Source organism: Camellia sinensis, chromosome 12 (assembly GCF_055761805.1).
Source record: "Camellia sinensis isolate YWXY chromosome 12, ASM5576180v1, whole genome shotgun sequence".
Taxonomy (NCBI): Eukaryota; Viridiplantae; Streptophyta; class Magnoliopsida; order Ericales; family Theaceae; genus Camellia; species Camellia sinensis.
The window spans coordinates 110,913,926-110,932,658 of record NC_138972.1 but is presented as its reverse complement, the minus strand read 5'-3'; the positions used below and the strand labels follow the sequence as shown (position 1 = coordinate 110,932,658).

Below are 18,733 nucleotides of genomic sequence, written 5' to 3'. Positions count from 1 at the left end.
ATGAACTTTGGAAGGGGCATTTAAGTCATTTAAACCCCCCTACACCAGCTGCTCGCTTAAGTCGAAATCTTAAGCATGCCCTGACCAGCTTTTGAGATAAACTAAAAAATAGCTTGATTTAAGCTATAAGCTGGTTAACTTAAGTTGCACCAAACACAATATTTTAGCTTAAATTAAGCTAAAAGTTGAAATAAGCAGCTTATAAGCCCTACCAAACGAGACCAAATTATAGTACTTTTTTTTTTTGGTGTTGATTTTAGTTGAAGGAGGTAAATTGATATTCGTGAAGGTCTAAATTGAAAAAAAAAAAGAAAAAAGAAAAAAGAAAGAAAGTAGATGCGAGTTCTTTTATTGACTGATTTGAATTTTGTTTTTGATAATTATTTTATTTTCTTTCTTTAAATTTGATGGTGAATTTAGTTTGGAGAGTAGAGGGAAGCTTGCGGAGGAATTGAAGCGTGCAGATGCAGTGGTGCTAACCTATGCATGTGATCAGCCTGTGACTCTTGATCACCTCAGTACTTTCTGGCTTCACGAACTTCGTCGACTTGAGGTTTACAATTCACACATTCTGTGCACAACTGATTCATTCTCTTTTGTAAATTTGGACACATTTGTAAAATTTCAAATTTATCGTGGCTTCATTTGTTATTCTGACATTCTTGGGTTGAAAACCATGATAGTTTCATTGTTATTTTCTTTGGACATGCTGTGTTACCAATGGATAGGTGAAGGTACCCGTGATTGTAGTTGGTTGCAAGCTAGATTTGCGAGATGAGCGTCACCATATGAGTCTAGAGCAGGTGATGTCACCAATTATGCAACAGTTTCGGGAGATTGAGACTTGTATAGAATGTTCTGCCGCTAATCTGGTTCAGGTTCGCTACAATTGTTTAATTTTTGTTGCAGTTTTGTTACATGAATAAGCATTTACTTATGGCGAATTTTATTCAAGAGTAATGCTATACAAACAAAAAAACTTATAGATAATTTTAATACATAATGATGTGGTTCATTGTAGACCTTTCATTTCAAAACAAAATACCATTGAAGATGGATTTGTTTACAATAATGACATTGCCGCATTATTCTTGTCAAGTTTTTTGTATGAATTCTATGTATGTTTAGAATTTTCCTTTTATTCAATCATATGCTTGATTTTTGGTTTTCTGGATGCATGATAAATTTTACTCAAAACTACATTGTCTTAAAAAATTGAAGATATCCCCATTGTTGTTGGTACCTGTTAACTGAGTGTGTTGGGAAGGGTGGATTGGGTAATATTATTTGCACAAAGTGGCTGCCATTTGACTCAAATGCATATTCTATTATTTTCACACTGATGAATTGATAATAAACTTCTTTCAACCTCCTTGCTTGATATGCTTTGTATACAATTACACATGAATAATGAATGATAACAATAGACAAATAGATTGTGCAACTTGAATTTCTATTATAGTTTCATAATTACTTGGATATTTGAGAACAATACATGATGTTGGGAATTGCAATCATATTTATTTGAATTTTGGATTTCAGCCATGATACCTTGCTATTCTTTTTGCTGAGCTTCAATATGTTGGAGACCTTCAAGGTGAAAACAATAGACAACATTGTTCTTATTTGCTTGTAGGTCCCTGAAGTGTTTTATTATGCTCAAAAAGCAGTTCTTCATCCCACAGCCCCATTATTTGATCAAGAAACCCAGGCTTTGAAACCTCGATGTGTGAGAGCATTGAAACGGATATTTATTCTTTGTGATCACGATATGGATGGTGCCCTGAATGATATGGAGCTGAATGAGTTTCAGGTATTTTCTTTCTTTTTTCTTTTCTCCTGTTCATCATATGATAGTTGTTTCCTTGGGTCTTTAAAGTTGTCAATTTATTTATTTATTTATTCTTGAAAGGGGGGGGGGATTTGCATGTAGTGTTGTGGCATCTCGTGTCTAACAATGTGAAGTGATTTTATATACACTGTAAACAGGTTAAATGTTTCAATGCTCCGTTACAGCCCGCTGAAATAGTGGGTGTTAAGCGAGTTGTACAGGAGAAGCTACCTGAAGGAGTCAATGAGTTTGGGCTTACCTTGACAGGGTTTCTTTTCCTCCATGCTCTTTTTATAGAGAAAGGGCGCCTTGAGACAACCTGGACTGTTTTAAGGAAATTTGGTTATGATGATGATATTAAGCTCAGGGGCGATCAGCTTTCAATTCCTTCCAAGAAAGCTCCTGATCAGGTAACTGTATTTCTGAAATTGAATTGGATTCTCATCTGCTCATTGTTTTTAATATAATAATATTATGGTCTTAATTGTTTCTCATTTTCATTCAGTAGAATCAGGCCGAAGATCTATCAAGGGAACTTTGTTTTAATTACACTTTGAAACATATTTCTCTTTTGGATACATGTTGTTGAGTAACTATGTTACTAACTATGCTGTTATTTGAACATTTGTTCATGATGACCTAAAAAACTCATCCTCTTTTTGAGTGAGTATTAGCTTGTCTGAGTTTGCCTTGTTGTCTGCTTGGTGAACTCACGAACTGCTTGGTCAACATGCTTTACAATTGATTCTGTTTCAGAACTTTTAAATTGTATTGGTTTTGACTTTTGGAGTGAAGTTATCCATTGAAATAGAGAAAATGGGATGGCTTGATCTTGACATGTCTTGTGAAAAAGGTAAAATTTGACATCTCTTGAAAGTAGTTGGTTGAACTCATCTTGCTTAATGAAATATTTAATATACATTTATCAAACTCAACCTCTTTTAAGGAGGTAGTTATATTTGTCTCATTGGCACATCACGTGGATGTGTGTCCTAACAAGTTTTAAAATGTAACAAATTCTGTTTGATACTAAGAATTTTATATGTGATCCATTTTCACAAATTCAAGTGCCAACGACCAGAGGTTGTCTTGGTCAAAGTTGCTTGTTTCTTGAACAAGCTTGGAAATGAGGCTAGAACTTGAGCTATTCAAGACTACTTCTCTTCGCTTTTTATCCGTATCCAGTCATCTATCGTTTGAGTAGTTTATATTCATTAATAATGTGAATTCTTTTTAAATAGTTGACACTTTTTTTGGATAATAATTCTTTTGTATAATGAAGCTTCCTTTTAAATGCCTTATTTTAGAGTGTGGAGTTCACAAGCGAAGCTGTGGAGTTTCTGAAGGGGGTCTTCAGTCTGTTTGACATGGATAAGGTATTTATGAGTGTTTTCATAGTCTTTTCGTAGTCGTCGCTTGTAGATAAAAGCATATTATGTTGGTGCTTTTACCAATACACTATGGACAAAGCATCCCTGTATCTCTTGGTTTTGTGCCATGTTTCCTGTCTTTGATTTGATTGCACCTCCTTAAGTTGTGTCCATACCAGAACCATAAATTAGGTTGGGGAAGGAGTTTAAAATAAATATTTATGAACTAAAAGAACTTTTTGGGTAACATTTAGATCTGCTTGGAAAATAAAAGTTGAAATTTGTGGATAGTTTAAAACATTTGGAAGCCTAAACCAACACCTGTGTAATATGTGAGAGTGATGTTGGAAGTCTTATGCATAATGTTAAAATCCACCTACTCTCCACCTACTTCACCCACTTAAACCTACTCCACTAAACCTAACCCACTACACCACTACCACCTCACCTACTCCACTAAACCTAACCCACTACACCACTACCACCTCCACTTCACCTACTCCTTACCTACTACACACTCACCCTCTTCTATATATAAGAATCATGAATCGTTGTAATAGATATCAATATAAATCAATCAATAATACATCAATTTTTACATGGTATCAGAGCAGGTTTAGAACCTAGTATTTTTGCTTCACCGGCGGGCGGCAACTTCGCCTTGGCCGCCCGCCGGACCTCAACCTATTCCGCTGATAAAATCAACAAAGATTTGTGCAACTGTAGTCATGTGTGAGGCTGATGGAGAAGAATTCTTCACCTCATATGACGAGACAGTCTGGAACTGGAAACACTGCAACATTCTGCTCTGGAATTCTGCAGCAGCTAGATTATAGCTTGGTTGAGTGCCAAGCTTTGGTTCTTCCACCCACTCGTGAACTTGCCCAGCAAAGTGTGAAGGTTCATGCTTGTGTTGGAGGGACTAGTGTGCGCGAAGATCAGCTCATTCTCTCCAGTGGGGTTCATGTTGTTGTTGGTACTCCTGGTCGTGTGTTTGACATGTTGCGGAGACAATCACTTCGCCCTGTTTGCATCAAAATGTTTGTCTTGGATGAAGCTGATGAAATGCTGTCACGAGGTTTTTAAAAATCAGATCTATGATATTTTCCAGTTGCTGCCACCCAAAATCCAGGTTGGGGTGTTCTCAGTTGCTGCCACCCAAAATCCAGGTTGGGGTGTTCTCTGCCACAATGCCACCAGAGGCTCTTGAAATCACCAGGAAATTCATGAATAAGCCTGGAAAGAGAAAAAGCTCATGCTAGGATTTGCGAAGTGATTCGCTGTAGGAATTTTTGGCTTTGGATGAAACCCTTACCATACACCACTCATTCTCTCCAACTGTTCTAACTTTTTATTTTTATTATTATTATTATTATATCAAATAATCAATGCACTCATGTTCCCCACTAACAGTGTCCACTTTTGACCCAAACCATTTTCAATCCATCATTTCTCCTTCACCTTTTGCACCCCACTCACCGACTCTCTCTCCACTTTATCACATGGGTTTGTCCCTCTCTCTCCTCCATTTGATTTCAAAAATCACTTATTTTTATTTATTTTTTCCAAATTACTTTTCCTCCTTTTTTAAATACCCCACTTTATTTTGAAACAATCGCACTGATGTTTTTCATATAATCCATCTATAAATATTTTTTATCTATTTTCTTTCTCCCTTGTTTTCTTTCATTTTATTTTTATTTTTTCAACAAAACACTCCCAAAACAAAAACAAAAACAAAAACAAAAAACAAAAACAAAAAACAAAAAAAAAAACAACATTTTACAAACTTGTCATTTCTTCATGCCGGGGATCAACCCCGATCAGCATTTTACACCATAAAAAAAAAAAAATTAAAAAAAAAATAAAAAATAAAAAAAACACAAAACAAAACAAAACACAACCAACACAAATCGGAACAGTGGGATTTTTCTTCTCTACTCTGCCGCCGGTCTCTTCTTCTTGCCTCCGTCCTGGGCGGCCCTTGATGGTGTTGCCTCCGTGTTTCCCACTCCACTGGGCACGATCACTCCCCCATACTCCTCCACTGCAGCATATGGCGGACCTCCGAATCGGAACATCACGGTGGCCTTCCGCTTCAGCTCCTTGTTTTCTGCCTTTAGCACACTTATCTCTGCTCGCGCATCCTTATACATGCGTTGGAGCAGAGCCAGCTGAGAGGAGGCCAGGTTCTGGGTAGCTGGACGGGAAGAAGAGGCCATGTTGCTAAGTGTTTCAGAGACGGGTTGGTTCCAGAGTATTACAGAGTTTCTCTCTCAGCAAAGGGAGAGTTTTTTTTTTTTTTTTTTTTTTTTTTTTTTTTCAGAGGATTTTCAGAAGTTTTTTGTCTGCCTCAGCCTCAGCATCAACCTTGGTTAAATAGCCAAGGCAGCCACGCGTATCGCGCGCCACTTGACGACAAACGGGCGCGCCAGCCAAGGCCCTCACGTGCATCGCCATCATATCTGGCACGCCTTTTTATGGATTGGGCACGCCTTTTGATGACACGCCTTTTGAAAGATTAGGCACACCTTTTGAGGGTGCGACTTTTTAGGGGTCCGACACGACTCTGTAAACTGTCCCGACATTGATTCCGGTTAGCTCCTTTATGGGTCCGACAAGACTCTGTAAACTGTCCCGACATAGATTCCGGTTAGTTTCTACAAGGGTCCGACAAGACTCTGTAAACTGTCCCGACATAGATTCCGGTTAGTTTCTACAAGGGTCCGACAAGACTCTGTAAACTGTCCCGACATTGATTCCGGTTAGTTTCTACAAGGGTCCAGCAAGACTCCGTAAACTGTCACAACAACTGTCACAACATTGTCTGCTACAACGGTCCGACATGACCCCATAAACTGTCTTCTACATCGGTCTGACACCGCCATCCAGTATCCTCTACACCGTTATGACACCACCATACAGTGTCCTCTACAACGTTATGACACCCCCATACAGTGTCCTCTACAACGTTATGACACCACCATCCAGTGTCTTCACCAATGGTCTGACATGACCATACAGTGTCACCTATCCTCTTTCATTTTTATGTATTTTCTTGTTTTGTAACTCTCTCCAAACTCAAGTTGGTTAGTTTCTATCCCCCTTGAGTTTGCGGGGGGCTGTTAAAATCCACCTACTCTCCACCTACTTCACCCACTTAAACCTACTCCACTAAACCTAACCCACTACACCACTACCACCTCACCTACTCCACTAAACCTAACCCACTACACCACTACCACCTCCACTTCACCTACTCCTTACCTACTACACACTCACCCTCTTCTATATATAAGAATCATGAATCATTGTAATAGATATCAATATAAATCAATCAATAATACATCAATTTTTACACATAATTTCTTGAAAGTGAAGATAACTTGCAAATCATGATAAAAGAAATGTGAAGATAAATTGCTGATATGCTGAGCTAGTTAATACCTAATCGGAACTTACCTAGCACTGTAAATGGTTATGTTGTTAGAATGGATATAATAGATGTTGCTTAGTCTTGATTATTAAGCCTACATAATTGAAGGATTTTAGAAATGTAATATTGTCTTAAATATCTAGCCTTTAAGGTTATAAGCTCCACAACCGACAGTAAGAGGATAAATGATGATTGGTTGTCAATTTTATTCTATTGGGAATCTGACTCCCAAATATTATTTGGTTGTGTGAAAGCCAAAGTGTCAGTTCATGCGGCAAAGTCTCTCTGGCTCAGACAATCATATTATATATTTAACCATACATCTTTCTAAGTGGACTGACTCAATGTGTGGTTTCCAAATTTTTTTCTTTTCATTTCTGAATTAGGTGATCCTTGCCTTCATGCTATTAATGCATAAGCAACATATCAGTAGACAACGAGTTGTGGCTAATCAATATTGTGATTAATTGTAAAACTAGACCTATTTGCAACACTGTACTTCTTTGTTATTCGTTGCACATTCTTTACAACTGAAAATATTTCCTTTTTCCCCCCTTCTTTTTCTTTCTTGTCATAGCGGTTGAATGACCTAATTCATATAGGTTACAGTCATTAGAGAAACTTCTTGTCATCAGAAATGGACTAATTATAATGGCACTTCATGAACCTTTGGTTGGTCTCTACCCTGCTTACACCAAATGCTTGGTTCCTGAATTTTATTGTAAATTTCAGACATTTCATACATGGTTTTGGCTCTTATATGCACTAGCTATTTACTAGTATAATACTAGCCATAAGGAAAGATGACATTCCTTATGTTTGGAGTATGACTAATATGTCAAAAGGAAAACATCCAATTGTATGGGTGCAGTTGATGTTTTCATGTTTTTCCTCCAAATGCCAATATGCAACCAGAGTTACTCTTAGCAAACCATTGCCCTCTTTCCTCTTTCATATCTAATTTATTAGTTCTTCCTCCTCTACTTCTGTTTTAGAGTCTGACTCAATGAATTAGGTTAGGTAAATCTATGTGGTTCATAGCTAGGTTCTCTTGGTGCAACCAGTTGGATAGTTGTCTTGTCATCATTGAAATGCAACATCTCTTTTTGCAAATTTTAAGGAACATCATCTTTAAGGGGAATTTTTTCTTTTTCTTTTTTTTTTTTTTTGGGTAGATTCCTATTTCTTGACTAGTGGTGATGCAAGTGACCATTCTTTTATTCATCTTTCTTGTATGATAGCAATTTGCCTTTCAGTTTTAGGTCTGGTGTTTGGTGGTTCTAAGTTACATGCCTTTGTAGAGGTTATGTAAGAGCCCATCAGTCTTGGATGATTGCAGTATGCCTACAAAATTTACACTTCAGGTTCTGCTATTCCAGCTAATGCACAGTTTCCTAATTTCTGAATGGAAAATTTGGCACTGAACAGGATGGAGCCCTGCGTTTTTCTGAGCTTGATGATCTATTTTCAACCGCACCAGAAAGGTGAATTGCTTTCAATAATCAATGTTGGTTGTTAATCTTGTTCTCTTATTTGCTGCAGTGTATAGCATGTGCATAGACATATTTACATATATGCATACATGTACATTTACTGATGTACTTTTCCCGCTGTGTTCTGTAGTTGTTTGTAAATAATGTAGAGACTACATAACATTTATCTTATATATTTCAGCTGTTACTTTTGCAAGGAACTTCATGTTTCTGTCAGAAAATATTGTTCATGCTCTGAAAAAATCATTGGTCTGTGTTGGGTGCAAAATTATAGCAGTACTTTATGGAACTATGTTTTCAATTACAGTTGCTTAAATTGTCATATGGGTAGTTAAGCTTGCTCTTTGGCATGTTCATCATGTTGCTTCCAATTTTGAGACATATCGTATTACTGTTTGTTTGAGTCACCATTATTACATCACTGATATGGTTTATAGCCTGCAAAACAATTTATGCTTTAATTATCTTCTTATGTGACACTGGTGAATTCTGGCACATAAACTTTTTGTAAATGTTGAAACCTAAACTCTCATGCATTCTGGTTAAGGGTGGCATGAAATGGTATTATGTGAGTAATGTATATTTATTTTTTGGTAAGTATCTTTAATTTCATTGTTATGTGAAACAACCAGATGTTTGTCTTGGCTAATTTTAATATTAGGATGCAGTGACAATATGTGGAAATTAGATCAAATATACTGAAGTATTGGTATCTAAGGTTGTTTTCTAGACACGTTCTGCCATCGATCTCAGTTAATTCCTTTTGATAATATTGTAATATTGAGGAATGAGATGAACATAGACACTAATCCCGGTCATTGATGTTGCTTTTAAATTGGAGAAAACTGTCCTTTGTAAATATGCCAAGAATCTGATGTGGATCTAGTAATTATCTTAGCTTTCACACTTAATTTTGACGGACGTGGGTTGGAGCTGAGAGCAGCCACTTTGTGTGAACAATGCGAAAGATTAGGTCCACCAGCAGTTTTACCTCTCCCATCACCCTCAATTAATGGGGACCAATATTAGCTAATGCCCTCTTCTTGTTATGCTTAAATTTGACGAGAAAGTCTATGGATCAGTGAAGGACAGGAAAGAAAATGTCAATCTGTGTTAAAAATATTTTTTGTTGACAGAATTTGTCATCTGTGGTTTAAATTTCATGCTCTGATTGAACCCCAGGTAGCAGGGTTGCAACTTTTAATATTGGCATTTGCTAGTATGTATCTCATCAAATAAATTACTTCTAATTGTAATCATGCATAGGTTGCCTATGCAGCATCAGTAATAATATTTCATGTGCATTTCCACTGGAACCAATGGCTTCTTATGTGTGTTTTGTTTTATTATTTTTACTGCTGTGCATATGGACTTTGGACTTAGTTGGCTTTGTTCCGCTGAATACCATCTCATATAGCCGTTGACGTTTTGAATTTCAGTCCTTGGGAGGAAGCTCCTTATAAGGATGCTGCAGAGAGAAGTGCATTGGGGGGTATATCACTTAATGGGTTTCTATCTGAGGTGTGTATCCATTGACCTTCAGTTGTTGCAGGGCTATGCCTATCAACACTTGGTTATATGTTTTGCTGAACTGTAATTTTTTTTTTTTGTCGTCATTGTTTTTGTGTGCGCACTGCTGGGGGGGTTTGGTGATACATAAATCAAGTGGACAAACATGATTCCTTTCTGTCATTATCCTGATACTGAAACTGCAGAAGTGCTACTTCATCATCAAAATTTTCTTCTAATGCTTTTCTGTTGTAGTTTACAAGTCTCTCTGGATTACTTTTAATGATAAACTAATAAACCAATGTTTTAAAAACCGGACCTGTGAACGAACCTGAAAAAGGATCGGGTGGACGGGTCACCAGTTCAACCGTCGGGTTGAACCGGGACGTAATAAATATATTAAAATTATATTTAAATAAAAATATAAGTAATAAAATTATAAATTAAAAATATTAAATTATCTTAAATATTTGTCTTAATATTTTTTTTACTGAAAAATATAATAATATATTTTGAAATATTATTAATTTCAATTTTGGAAGATGAAATCAAATATTTAATATTCCCTCCATATGATTTTAATTCAAATAATTTGATTGAAAGGAGAGCAAAAATTTTGGAGGGATATTAAAATTTCAATATTCCCTCAAATACATTTGATTGAATCCCACATGGATTTCTTGAGTCTTTTTGAAAGAATTTTGTTAAAATTGATGTATTATTGATTGATGTTTGTTGTTATGTTTACAATTCCTATATATAGAAGAGAAGAATAGGTAGTAGGTGGAGTAGGTGAAGTGGGTGGAGTAGGTGTAGTGGAGTAGGTGAAGTGGGTGAAGTAGGTGATAGGTTTTAACAGCCCCCTGCAAACTCAAGGGGGATAGGAACTAACCAACTTGAGTTTGGAGAGAGTAACAAAACAAGAAAATACATAAAAATAAAAGAGGATAGGAGACACTGTATGGTCGTGTCAGACCGTTGGTGAAGACACTGGATGGTTGTGTCATAACGTTGTAGAGGACACTGGATGGTTGTGTCATAACGTTGTAGAGGACACTGGATGGTTGTGGCAGACCGTTGTAGCAGAGAAAGTCTGGACAGTTGACGAGGTCACACCGGACTGAGGGAGATGCTAACCGGAATCAATGTCGGGACAGTTTATAGGGTCATGTCGGACCGTTGTAGGAGATACTGTATGATGGTGTATGTTAGAAAATGATAGATGTATTATTGATTGATGTATTGATTGATTATCTGTCTATTACAAATGGTTCCTTATATAGATGTAGATGTAGTGGATGGTGGTGGTAGGTGAGTGTAGTAGGTGAGTGTGTGGTAGGTGATGGTAAGTGTGTGGTAGGTGATGGTAAATTTTAACAGCCCCCCGCAAACTCAAGGAGGATAGGAACTAACCAACTTGAGTTTGGAGAGAGTTACAAAACAAGAAAATACATAAAAATAAAAGAAGATAGGAGACACTGTATGGTCGTGTCAGACCATTGGTGAAGACACTGGATGGTGGTGTCATAACGTTGTAGAGGACACTGTATGGGGGTGTCATAACGTTGTAGAGGACACTGTATGGTGGTGTCATAACGGTGTAGAGGACACTGGATTGCGGTGTCAGACCGATGTAGAAGACAGTTTATGGGGTCATGTCGGACCGTTGTAGCAGACAATGTTCTGACAGTTGTTGTGACAGTTTACGGAGTCTTGCTGGACCCTTGTAGAAACTAACCGGAATCAATGTCGGGACAGTTTACAGAGTCTTGTCGGACTCATGAAGGAGCTAACCGGAATCAATGTCGGGACAGTTTACAGAGTCTTGTCGGACCCTTAAAAAGTCGCACCCTCAAAAGGTGTGCCCAATTTTTCAAAAGGCGTGCCATCAAAAGGCGTGCCCAATCCATAAAAAGGTGTGCCGGACATGATGATGGCGAGGCACGTGAGTGCCTTGGCTGGCGCGCCCGTTTGTCGTCTGGCGTTAAGTGGCGCGCGATACGCGTGGCTGCCTCGGCTATTTAACCAAGACGGAGGCTGAGGTAGAGGCTGAGGCAAAAAACCTGCGAAATCCTCTGAAAAACTCTTCGTTGTGCTGAGAGAGAGAGTCTGTAACACTCTGTTGCGAGAGATATTCTGTAACACTCTGTTGCCCAGAAAATGGCCTCGTCTTCCCGGAGTCTGCTCACCCTCTTTCCCGACCTCAACGAGTCAACAAGAGAGAGAACTGGTGCGGTGGCACTGGAACCTCAACCAAGCTCCCCGGAGTTTGCTCCGTTGAACTTTCCGATGCGGTCTGTGGAGCAAAGAATGGCAGTGCAGTCGGATGTGGAAGCCAATCAGTATACATTGAAGTCATGTGTGGAAACCATGACTGCAGTTACAAACTTGTCGAACCGGCTGCAGAGTAGGGCAAATGAGGTGCAGCAGTTAAACTCCTAGCTGGCTCTGCTCCAACGCATGTATAAGGATGCGCGAGCAGAGATAAGTGCGCTAAAAGCGGAAAATAAGGAGCTGAAGTGGAAGGCCACCGTGATGTTCCGTTTTGGAGGTCCGCCATATGCTGCAGTGGAGGAGCAGGGAGTAGTGATCATGCCCAGTGGAGTGGGAAACACGGAGGCAACGCCGGTAAGGGCCGCCCAGGACGGAGGCAAGAAGAAAAGACCGGCGGCAGAGTAGAGAAGGGATGTCGGTGTGTGGCCGTCTGCAGAAAAGAAAACAAAGTCGTTGTCGTGTTTTTTATTTTTTGATTTTTGATTTTTTTTTTTTTTGTGTTTTTATGGTTTTTTTTTTTTTTTTATATATATTTTTTTTTGTGTAAAATGGTGATCGGGGTTGATCCCTGAGATGAATAAAATAAGGTAAGGTTTGGTGTGTAAATCGTTATCACACGGATTTGTGAAAAACAGCAATGGTGTTTGGAATTTTTGTTTTGTTTTGTTTTTGTTTTTTTGTTTTTTTTAATGAAAAAAATAAATAAATAAATAAAATAAAATAAAATAAAGTGATAATGGACGATGCCAGCCATTAGATTAATAAAATATGAAATAGTCAGGGATTTGGGTGTAGGGTGGCACATGAATTTGGTAAAACCAGCACATGATTTGTGGGGTTGGTTGTTCAAAAATATCGGTAAAAAAAAAAAGAAAGGGAGGTGGTGGAAATAAAAAATAAAATAAAGGAGGAATTGGTAAAACCAGTTGAGGGGTCGGTTAGCTTTTCAAAAAAAAACATGGAGTAGAATAAATATAAAAAAAGGAAAAGAAAGTGGAAAGATAAGAGAGGTTAATTAAAAATGTGTTCCTCATAAAAAAAAAATCAAAAAGAAAGTTGAGTGGGCTCTCTTAGCTCCTGTTCATCGACAAGATTGATGTCAGAGAGCTTGTGAGTTGGTTTCTTTCCAGAACTGCCCAACTCTTTTGCGAGAAAATAGTTTCTTGAGAACCCAAACTCTTCGTCGTCAACATCGTTGGCCTCCATGGTTTTGATTTCAACAGGTTCAAGGAAAGGAAAAGTAGGGCAAGAGCAGCTGCAACATTAATCTTTATTTTACCTAGCCGGAATCTTGGTTAAAGCCGACGGAGAGAGCCGCGAATGCTTCGGAATCGACACCGACGAGGCTTGACTCAGGAGAGTCCGAACCATGGCTGGATCGGCGGGTTGCTTCGGAGTCTTCGAAGGGTGTGGTTCGGAATCAGAGTGAAGTCGGTAAGCGGGGCTCGGGTGACCGGACACGTGGTATTGCCGGTGGCGACTCAGGACTCGATACTGGTTCGGTCGTAGGTCTGACCGGTGCTCACGGTTACAGGGTCGCGTATGAGCTCGAGCGAGATCGGACACCTGAAGTAGTATGGGATCTGAACCCCCATGTCCAACGGCTCCAAGCTGCTGTGTGAATTCACTGCACAAACGGAGATCAACAAGACTTTGGGGAACTGGGTAGAGGAGATCAACGAGACTTTTGGGAGAGGTCCGGAATGAAGGTATGTGTAGAGGTCCGGTGGGCGGCCAAGGCAAGGCTGCCGCCCGCCGGTGAAGCAGAATTACTAGCTTCTCAACCTTGCTCTGATACCATGTTAGAAAATGATAGATGTATTATTGATTGATGTATTGATTGATTATCTGTCTATTACAAATGGTTCCTTATATAGATGTAGATGTAGTGGATGGTGGTGGTAGGTGAGTGTAGTAGGTGAGTGTGTGGTAGGTGATGGTAAGTGTGTGGTAGGTGATGGTAAATTTTAACAGTGTATATAGGCTGCCCAAAAGATATACATGTAGATATATATATCGAGCCCTCAAAAGTCGCGCCCACTGCATCAAAAGGCGAGCCATCAAAAGGCGCGCCAGACACGCGGCGATGCACGTGATCGACAGAGCGTGTGTCGGCCTCTTCGTCATGGTCTTTATAAACCGAAGCGGAGGTGGAGGCTTGGAAGCATAACAAACCAGTTGAAACCTCTTCGTTCTCTGAGAGCTTGTTTCTAAGAGCTGCAAATCTTGAAACACTCTGTGATACTCAATTGCCCAGAAAATGGCCTCGTCTTCCCGTGGTCTGCTCACTCTCTTTCCCGACCTCAACGAGTCAACAAGAGAGATAACTGGTTCGGTGGCCCGTGAACCTCAACCAAACACCTCTGGTTTTGCTCCGTCGAACTTTCCGATGCGGTCTGTGGAGCAAAAAATGGCAGTGCAAACGGATATTGAGGCCAATCAGTATACTTTGAAGTCATGTGTGGAAACCATGACGGCGGTCACAAACTTGTCGCACCGGCTGCAGAGTAGGACAAATGAGGTGCAGCAGTTAAACGCCCAACTGGCTCTGCTCCAACGCATGTATAAGGATGCGCGAGCAGAGATAAATGTGCTAAAGGCGGAAAATAAGGAGCTGAAGCGGAAGGCCACCGTTATGTTCCGATTTGGAGGTCCGCCATATGCTGCAGTGGAGGAGCAGGGAGTAGTGATCGTGCCCAGTGGAGTGGGAAACACGGAGGCAACACCGTCAAGGACTGCCCAGGACGGAGGCAAGAAGAAAAGACCGGCGGAATAGGCGAAGAAGTGAGGTCGGTGGGTGGCCGTCTGCAGAAAAGAAAACAAATCTGGTGTTGTTGTGGGGGTTGGATGTGCGTTTTTTTTTTTTTTTTTGTTTTGTTTGTTTGTTTGTTTGTTTGTTTTTTTTTTTTTTTTGTGTTTGGTGTGGAGAACTGTGATCAGGGTTGATCCCTAATATAAATAAAACAAAGTTGTTGTGCAAATTTGTATGTGTTTTTTTTTTTTTTAAAATAAAAAATGTAATGGAAAATTATTTGAAAAGGGCTGGCTCACTTTCTGTGGAAAAGTGTTTTAAATAAAGAAATAAAAGAGGGAAGTGAGTGCTGGTGTGGGGTAATATAATATAATAAAAAGATATATATATATATATATATATATATAAAATAAAGAAAGTTGGGAACAACATGATAAGGGTGTATCTTAAAAGGATAAATAAAAGAAAGGGGAAGACAACATGATACGGGTGTATATGGATGTGATAATGAGAGTGAAACAAACTGGGTAGGTGTGATTAAATAAATAAAAGAAGAATGGGTGTGTGTGTATGAAGCTCTGTGAGAGAACTGGGATTGGTCATTGGTTTGGGGAGAGAGCAACACCCCAAAACTGAGAGAGAGAGAGAGAGAGAGAGAGAGCCGCTGCTTTTTTTTTTTTTTTTTTTTTTTTTTTTTATAACTTCATGGCCTTGAAGAGAGAGAGCTCGAGGATGTTGGAAACACCAATGAGGTTTCAGAGGGTGATGCTCTTAGCATAAGAGCCAGCAACGGACCTCGCGGATGTGGACGGAGAATCGGAGGGACTTGATAGCCCAGTAGATTAGAGCGGCAGTGACCATGAGACCCGGGTAGAGAGTGCCGCCGATGATGCGACCTAGAGGGTACCAGCTCTCGGAATCGAACCAGTTCCAGAACTCGTAAAAGCCCTTCTCGGTCAGGAACAGAGTGGTCCTGTAATTGAAGTAGGGATCGAACTCGTGGATCATGCTCTCGTAGCGGAGGACGCTGAAGAGACGACTGATGAAGGCGAGGACGTAGACGAGGCCGAGGATTGTGACTCGGATCAGGAGAGCCTGCTGAGAGTACGACTTTGAGGTCAGGAGGGAATGCGAAGCCGAACTCAGCTTCGGCTCGGGCAAACTCGGCGTTGAACAAGCCGGGGTGGACTTGGATACCGGAGTTCCTAAGGTGGGTGATGAATATGACAGCGATAGTGAAGGTATGTGTAGAGGTCTGGCGGGCGGTCAAGGCGAGGCTGCCGCCCGCCGGTGAAGCAGAATTATTAGATTCTAAACCTGCTCTGATACCATGTTAAAATTGATGTATTATTGATTGATGTTTGTTGTTATGTTTACAATTCCTATATATAGAAGAGAAGAATAGGTAGTAGGTGGAGTAGGTGAAGTGGGTGGAGTAGGTGTAGTGGAGTAGGTGAAGTGGGTGAAGTAGGTGATAGGTTTTAACTTTTTTTTCTTATAAATAGGTGAAGACTTTCACTATAATTTTATCAAAACTTTTAATGAGATTCCTCACAAGAGGAGACCCTTAAAAAAGAGTTTCAAATTAAAATTTTCTTATATTCTTATATTTTATATATAATATATATATATATATAAAATAAGAAAGAAAGAATGAAAAAAAAAAGAAAAACTGAAAAAAAAAAAAAAAAAAAGGACCCGGACCGGTTCGATCAACCCGTGACCGGGTCAACCGGTTCACCGGTTTAACCGGTGGGTTCACCGGTTTTCAATAAATAGTCCGGTTTTTGCAATTGGCCGGTTTAAGAGGGCTAACCGGACCGGAACCCCATCCGGTCACCGGTTCAACCGGTTGAACCGGCCGGTCCGGTCCGGGTTTCAAAACCTTGTAATAAACTATATATAAAGAAACCGTGGTGACATTTGGGCTATGATGAGATAGTATGCTCTTGCAGTTTTTGTAATACTGCCTTTTAATTTAGATTTGTGAACATTTGAAATTGACTTTTATTTTCTTTTCGCTGTTGATTTCAAAATGAACTATTTGTGGGGAAATGTCCAAATTGCCCTATTTTTTCAAAGGAAAAATCAATTTTCTATTAAGACAATTCAATCGTATTTTGAATAATTTGTTCCGAAGTAGCTCAAAACTGGGAGCCTTCTATTTACACGGCATTGAATCACATTACATCAATTAAAAATTTATTTTATCTTTGCACTACCCAATATATCAAATCTATCTCATTTCTAACCTCACAACTCTCTTTACACCCATCCTCTACTTCTCATTCGGTCTCCTGTCCCCTCTCTCTCTCTCAGATCTAGGGTTTCACAATGGTGAGGTGGCAGCGTGGGTGGTGTAACATCACCCAGGGGGTACCTGCGCGCGGTAAACTGTTCGGACTCCCGAGATCTCTGCGATCTAGTCTCACAAGTGCAATGTGAAACATAAATGAGAGTCCAATTTTGGCAACTTATATTGAAAATCCATTTTATTGCAATTTTATCAAAAATGGACTGCGTCATCAGATTTCAGAGTTGCCACCTAATATTTTGTGAAATTAGGAAACCCATGACTCATGCCAAGGCTACTGTTCGTTGTAACCAAAGATGCTTGGCTCGGAACCTTAGGTATGAGAGGGAAAAGTCAATAATGAGCACCCCGCTCATCTGATCAAAGATCGGTTTCTACTAAACCATGATATGAGTTTTATTTACTTTATATGTTCATATTCCGATTTATTTAATAAATCTTAAAAATTTGCTATGTGAAGCATACAAGTATAGACTATGTTATTCATCTAGGAACAATTTGAGTTCATGTATTTTTTGAAAGAGTTTTGAAAATGCACAACTCAAAGAAATTGAGTTTACAAACATGAAAATCAATATCATTCCAAATTAAGAGACACAACCTCCATCCATCGGCATTCATAGAGATATATCACATAAGCAAATAGCCACATGGTAGGATGCTAAACATAGCAAGAAAATTATGTACAAGCGAGATGCTAAAGCATAACAACTTACATATTTACTGACGTCTTGCGAACAGTTACAAAACAAAGTTAGTAAAATATACATGATCCTATATACAAAATCCTAATACAATACAATACATACACAAAAATGCTTTTAAAGATCCGGTTTCTAAAACATAACATGTGAAACATTACAAAACAAGCGATAGCGCACAAAATCATGTAATGATCAATTAAAGCACAAAGATGCAAATTTAGTCAGATTTAGGCATGAATCATGTATGTAAAAGCATGGATATGCATGGCATGCAAGATATATATATGTACAGTTAGGGAAAACGATTAAAGAATGTGATAGATAATAAGTGGGGATGAGGAATTATTACAGCACTTCAATTATTACAAATCTGAGGGAGATGAATAAATATTACAACACAATATAAAAATCTTCACAAACACTCAAAATAAAATAAACATAAGAAAATAACAACTTCAAGCGTCCCAAAGACCATCGGAGGTTGATCTTCTCAACGTCGGAAGGCTGCCCGATTTTGCCTAGAGGTTGCGGGCATGGTCATGAAGGTTGCGGGAGCGATAGTGTACTTTTAGGTGGCTACCCGACCAACTAACGGGCTGGGTAGCCCTGTAGGCTCAGTTAAACTATGTTTCTTAGATTTCCACAACAAAAACTGAACTAAAAACAATATATATGGGAGTCTCAACTCATCATTTTCAATTAGATTACAACAATATATAATATAACAAGAAATCAAAGCAAAAGAGCAAAATAAGTAAGAAATGCAAGAAAATAAAAAGTTTGTGAAATTTACTTTCCAAGGAAAGGATGAACTCCTTAATTCACAAACTCCCTCATGATCACCCTCAAGTGTAGCAAGCGTGTTCTCAAATCCTCAATTCGAAATTATGGAGTTTATGATATGGAAAGTGGCTAAGTCTCTAGTTTTTCTCACTTTCAATCACTAAACACTCTTCCTTATGAACTAACGGTCTGGGTAGCTTGGTAGGCTCAGCCAAACTCTATTTTCTTAGATTTCCACAACAAAACAGAACTAAAAACAACATATAT

General features: G+C 39.0%; 1 protein-coding gene across 1 annotated transcript in view; it reads left to right on the top strand.

Moving 5' to 3' along the window:
- MIRO2 (MIRO-related GTP-ase 2) overlaps positions 1–18,733 on the top strand; it is a 42,495-nt gene that overhangs the window by 9,666 nt on the left and 14,096 nt on the right. Inside the window, exons 2-8 of the mRNA XM_028227839.2 lie at positions 421–553; positions 729–878; positions 1,637–1,813; positions 1,990–2,241; positions 3,139–3,207; positions 8,066–8,121; positions 9,570–9,651. Of these exons, the coding sequence (XP_028083640.2) occupies positions 421–553; positions 729–878; positions 1,637–1,813; positions 1,990–2,241; positions 3,139–3,207; positions 8,066–8,121; positions 9,570–9,651 (919 nt within the window). The remainder of the gene's footprint in view (positions 1–420; positions 554–728; positions 879–1,636; positions 1,814–1,989; positions 2,242–3,138; positions 3,208–8,065; positions 8,122–9,569; positions 9,652–18,733) is intronic.